At 40.7% G+C, this 5,722-nt stretch overlaps 2 protein-coding genes across 4 annotated transcripts in view; one reads left to right on the top strand and one right to left on the bottom strand.

Annotated features, from left to right (window-relative positions):
* Positions 1-262: 262 nt before the first annotated feature.
* zgc:101583 (uncharacterized protein LOC494104 homolog) lies at positions 263-4,342 on the top strand. Of its 3 annotated transcripts, none has more exons than XM_017408262.3 (6): positions 263-397; positions 630-762; positions 1,470-1,526; positions 1,841-1,931; positions 2,106-2,266; positions 2,811-4,342. In XM_017408262.3, the coding sequence occupies exons 1-6, from the start codon at positions 359-361 to the stop codon at positions 3,374-3,376; spliced, it is 1,047 nt and encodes a 348-aa protein (XP_017263751.1). In that variant the 5' UTR covers positions 263-358; the 3' UTR covers positions 3,377-4,342. The 3 variants fall into 3 exon arrangements, with proteins under 3 accessions (XP_017263751.1, XP_017263752.1, XP_017263753.1); XM_017408263.3 differs by having other exon boundaries at positions 283-379; XM_017408264.3 differs by having other exon boundaries at positions 357-495.
* timm8a (translocase of inner mitochondrial membrane 8 homolog A (yeast)) overlaps positions 4,081-5,722 on the bottom strand; it is a 4,737-nt gene continuing 3,095 nt past the window's right edge. Inside the window, exon 2 of the mRNA XM_017408265.3 lies at positions 4,081-4,677. Coding sequence (XP_017263754.1) covers positions 4,516-4,677 — 162 coding nt within the window. The 3' untranslated portion in view covers positions 4,081-4,515. The remainder of the gene's footprint in view (positions 4,678-5,722) is intronic.

The raw sequence follows: 5,722 nt of genomic DNA, 5'->3' as shown, positions 1-5,722 counted from the left end.
GCTGATATAAAATTCAACATTATCTTATTTCCCCCCTGAAATTTGTAAGATTTCTAATTTTCAATATGTTTACTATTTTTTGTTGTGAATAAAGTATGGGTTTGTGATTATTCACGTATGAAAAATAATAACGTATAGAAAGCCTAACAGTTAAAGGAGTAGTAAATGTTTTGAGGTAAATAACAGGACATTTAATATGGTTTGCCAGCAGATCTAAAACTTTTTCCGCCCAGTCTCCTAGAGACACCAAGCAGGAAGTAGCAGGCTGACAGCCAGCCAATCAACTGCTTCCGTTTCTCTAGCCAGCCAATCAGCTGCTGCCTTTTCGCCAGCCCAGCCAACAAACACCACTTCTCTGATGCTGACAGCTACGAATGGGGTAAACTCGACAACAGAAGTAATTATTTTAACAATTTCCTACTTTAAGCAGAGATTAACAGTGCAGTGAACCTATCTACAAAGATGTTGGTGTAAAATGCGTACCATATCGACACGGTAAAGGCTAATTTCGACTCGTCGGTGTTGGGGCAGTCCGCCTATCATGTGATAACTGTTGCTCGACTCACCGTCAAAGCTTTTGATTTTAGTTGACTTGTTTAATTCCTTGTAACGCCATTTTGTTTTTCTAGATGGACGTAAACCGTGTGGACTTCTACATCGGACTGTCTCTGGCCGTGAGCTCTAGTCTGTTTATCGGAGCAAGTTTCATCCTGAAAAAGAAAGGTCTGCTGCGGCTGGCCAGCAAGGGCTCGATGCGAGCAGGTGAGACTTCTCCATTAAACTCGGCTGTGTTTGAAGAACCAGTCTTTATTTTTAAATCTTACCTATTAAACTAACAGATTTTACCAGGTACCTGACTTTAAAGAATTCAAAAAGGCTATAACTCAGTCAATTGTACTGATACTCCGCTAAAATTAGGTGTGGTAGTAGTTGAGACTGATCCCCAATATATACCTGAGCCTAAAATGTCACTAATAACCGTTTGTTTGCTAAATTTTTTATGAACCACTGGAGGGATGTTAGTAAAATTGTCAGAAATAATCAGATTTAGAGCTAATCAAATTCAAGATGGCTGCCAAAGTCAGCATGACTTTCTTAATATTAAAAACAAAAACATAGTGGCTGTAGATATAAAAAGGGTTTATGTAAATTTATGATTTAACAAAGGTCACTGAGATAAGATTAATTTCTTTATACACTGATCAATCATACACAAAAACCAACCTCCTAATATTGTGTAAATTCCATCTGTGTACCCAAATCAGTTATAATATATTGAAAAATGGACACAATTAGGTTGTATGTACGGTTTCTTTTATTTTTTTGGATAAAATCAGGGTTGTTTTGGTGCTGGACCATGTTGTTCATGATTGATGAATCTGAAGACCCTTCATCTAAATGCACACTGAAACAATCACAGCTGGTGTTAAAACACAAATTAACTATGGTATATTGTCTGTATCTCACAGGTCAAGGGGGCTATGCTTACCTGAAGGAGTGGTTGTGGTGGGCTGGCCTTATTTCAAGTGAGTGGTTTACAGTTTTTCAGCTGTATTACTATTATTATTAATAATATTATTACTATATTCATAGTTTTTTGACCAGCCATACCCAGAAACACTGGGGTCTTTGTTTATTAAGAAAAACTCTGGTGGGTTTGGTATTTTTGTTGATGATGACGTAAACGCGGCACCCACTCACATCACTGACGTACACATTCCCCGAAAGAGCACATTTGCACATGTGGGTTGGAATAAAATACTAATTTTGCCATCTTTTAGCCTGACCAGCAGCGAACAAGCTAATGAACACTAATGACAAATAGTTTGATGTGTTGCAGTGGGAGTCGGAGAGGCTGCTAACTTTGCTGCGTATGCGTTTGCACCGGCCACACTTGTTACCCCCCTCGGAGCTCTGAGCGTACTCGTCAGGTAATGGTTTTTGAGAGTATTTCGATTCTCTTCTTGTTCGCTGAAAGTAGCATCTGACTGTTCGCAAAAACTACACAGAAACGAGTAATAAACATTTCATTTTCCACTAATAGAACAGAACACTGACACTGATGGATAAGAACAAAAATATGCCTTTTTATTTTTCTTTTCCAGTGCTGTGCTCTCCTCTTACTTTCTGAATGAACGGCTGAACGTTCACGGGAAGATCGGTTGCCTGCTTTGCATCTTGGGCTCCACAGTTATGGTGATCCATGCGCCGCAGGAAGAAGAGGTCGCCTCACTCAGCGCCATGGCTGAGAAGCTGAAGGACCCAGGTAAGCCCACGTTGTTGTACTGTGATGGAAAAAAAATAATTTGTCCCCCCTGAGGCCAAATGCTAGTGAGCCCTTTTCTGTGCTGACACAGACGTCACCAGGGTTGTATGGCGCTGTTTGGTATCTCCCGGTGATGACCTAAATGCCTTCTCACCACTGCTTATCTTCAGCTGCTCTTAGAGCAAAGTGTTTTTCGATCAGGACGAGATCTGCTGGAAGTAATCACTCTTACGGCGGCAGTTTTATCAAATACGTTCACACACCCGGAGCAAGATGTTAATGTCTGTTAGATAAACATGAGGTCATACAAATCCCAGCTGTAGATGAGGGGGTCCAAGACAACCTCAGTGCACAGAGAACAAGCACTGTTCTGTGTTCCACCTTTATGCCTTGCAATATTGCAACTAACAATACTTGATGACCATTCTACGGAGTGCCTTGTCTCTTATCATATGTTTAAGATTTCCACAACAGTAGTTTGATTAACCACATTGTGGAACTCCTTGTTTCAGTGTACTAACTCACTGTTCTATGCTCCCACTAGGTTTTATCGTGTTTGCTGTGTGCGTGGTGGGAAGCAGCCTGGTTCTGATCTTCGCTGTGGCTCCGCGGTTCGGACAGAAGAACGTGCTGGTCTACATCCTGATCTGTTCTGTGATTGGCTCCCTCTCCGTGTCTTGCGTCAAGGGCCTAGGAATCGGCATCAAGCAGCTGTTTGCTGGGACAGCAGTGCTGAAGGATCCCCTGTTTTGGTCCTTAGTCATCTGCCTGGGAGTTTGCATCAGCGTTCAGATCAGCTACCTGAACAAGGCTCTCGACATATTTAACACCTCCATCGTCACTCCCATTTACTACGTCTTCTTCACCACGTCCGTCATGGCCTGCTCGGCCATCCTGTTCAAGGAGTGGTTAAGTATGACCACTGATGGAATAGTGGGGACAATTAGCGGATTCCTCACTATCATTTTAGGGATTTTTCTCCTCCATGCCTTCAAAGACATTACATTTAGCTGGGATTCCCTCCCTCTTTATCTGAGAAAGGGTCCTCAAGGGTTTCCATGTGGCCATCAGCCTTACGTGGCTCTTCCAAGCCATGACTCGGACTGTTGAGACAAAGCTGCCCAGACAAAGAGGCTCAGAAGACGAATGGAGAAAAAGTCAGAGCCCCATAAAGAGGAAACATCTCTCAAGTCGCAAGCTTGAATGAACACACAACTTTAAAAAAGAAAAGAGTTGACTAAATCTGAATTTAAAGTTTGTTTTTTACAGTGCACTGAAAGATCAAAATTTGCCTACAGTAATTATTATACTATTGCTACTTTGAATTTTTTCCCTTTATTTATTCTATTGGTTGGTCCTTATGATACACTCACATTTTGTTTTTTTATTGTTGAAAATCAAAAACAAGAAATTGTTTCATCACTGGGGATGTGTGCTGCACTGTTGTGTAGATATTTCAGTATTTTAAGTTTCAATTTTAAGCAAAATTTTTTATTTTCTAAAAGCCAAATAGTGCCTTTCTGTTACTGAAAGCCAGAACTTGTTTAGTTTTGCACTTTTTACCTTTGTCAGAAAGGTGAACACATGGACTAAAAAGCAGCTAATGATAAGGCAATTTGACCTGAACGATTCCTTTAAGCTACTGTATTACCTCAGCATTTTACACACAATTCGCACCAAAGAATGTTTTTTTTTTGTTTGTTTCATTATTCCAACATGTGCCAAGCAGTAATTTATCTAATGTAAGTGTACTTCTGTGTTTGATAATGTTTGTAACAAGAGTACTTAAATACATTTTCAAAAAGAATGGAGTGTCTTATTTGGCATTTGGTTTATTGCATATTTACAGTCCAGAATCTTTAACTGTTGTGCACGTCTCTTCAGTCAGGACATCGAAGGGTCTTTTATTCAACAATAGTGTTTTTAGTCCTTGTAGCTGTTAAAACAGGTGGCGAGCTTCCTGAAGTGTCCATCTTCATGATAGATGGCCAAACTTAGCTTTGCAGTTTGAACTTTTAACTCAGTCTAATTCAATGACCTGACAGCCAACAAACAAACCACACTCATATTCCAACAGAGACCAAGTAAAACCCTACATGGTTTGAATCTCAGGCACTTGAGTCAAAGGTAGACTTTTCCAGCTGGTTGGACACTTCTTCAGCGTACCGAACAGACAGCAGCATCGGGATGGATGGCCTCTCAGAGGCGTGGCCGTCTGCCTTCCGCCCCCCTAACCTTCCAGTCAGTGTTCAGTCTGACATCGACTCTGAGAATCCACCTCTGCTCCTCTGGGTTTGCTCCAGTCTATTAAGGATGAATTGGCTGGTGTCAATAAATCGCTCCACGCAGTTCACGAAACACGCTTCAGTCCTGGAATCCAACTTCGGTCCGGGTTTATCCATACACTTTTCCTGGAGACAAAGACAGACCAGTTTAGTCAGCTTCGGATTTCAGGTTGTTTTCGCACAGGAACGCCAGAAAATGTCAGAAGAATCAAATTCCTCATCTCCAGCAGAGTATTTCACTGCTGGAAGTACCCCAGAATAGAAAAGGGCATGGACAGATTTCACCAGAGGCAGGACACACGGCAAATATTTGTTTCCATGCATGCAGTGTTTTACACAGAATTTAAAAAAGCAAACTAGCAAACAACAAAAATGTATATTTTCAAATAAAACTATCATAAAAGCTTCATTAGATGTAAATTTTGACAGATGTGCATCACTTTGGTCAATGTTTGTTGGGGGTATTTAAATAACAGTAAGCCAAAAGTGACCTGCGTATCCTAACAATGCAAGGTAGTATAAAATAGCTTAAAATAAGGGAAGGTTTTTAAAAACAGCAATTTGTGTGAGTAAAAAAGAACTGCTATTTAGTTGTACTTTCACCCCAAAAATTCAACCAATGACGCTTTACTCATTGTTGAGATCTAATTCTATAATCCTAACTGCATGTAATGCTTTACTGACCAACCTTGTTAACAAATGATCTCACATTAGAAGAACTCATCTGTTAAAAGACCTGCTGCTTCATGTAACGGTGACGCGCCTGGCTCAGGTGTTGTGCCTCAAAATGTACCCCCGCCGTCGAGAGCGCATTTCAACACAGTATTACCGCAGTGAAGTTAGTTTCAAGTTGGATATTCGATATTCGAACTCCACGGAGTTAGCGGCGTCCGGCTCACGGCTGCCCCGAAACAGTAGCGCTAATGTCGGCCAGCCGTTCTCTGCCGGCCCCTCCTCTCACGCGCGGTGGTTCACTTAGGGACCGTCAATAAATTTTCCTAACCCTTCGCTCCTGAAAAACAAATATTAATATATTTCTTGTCGTTTCACCAACTGGTACAAAAACCTTTGGTAAATCATGCTACGAAATTATATAAATGAGGCACAATCTATTTTATCCCATTTGAACCCTTATATATATATATATATATATATATATATATATATATAT

The sequence above is a fragment of the Kryptolebias marmoratus genome, linkage group LG9 (assembly GCF_001649575.2).
Source record: "Kryptolebias marmoratus isolate JLee-2015 linkage group LG9, ASM164957v2, whole genome shotgun sequence".
NCBI lineage: Eukaryota > Metazoa > Chordata > Actinopteri > Cyprinodontiformes > Rivulidae > Kryptolebias > Kryptolebias marmoratus.
The sequence above is the reverse complement of the archived record's forward strand: the minus strand, read 5'-3'. Positions and strand labels throughout refer to the sequence as shown.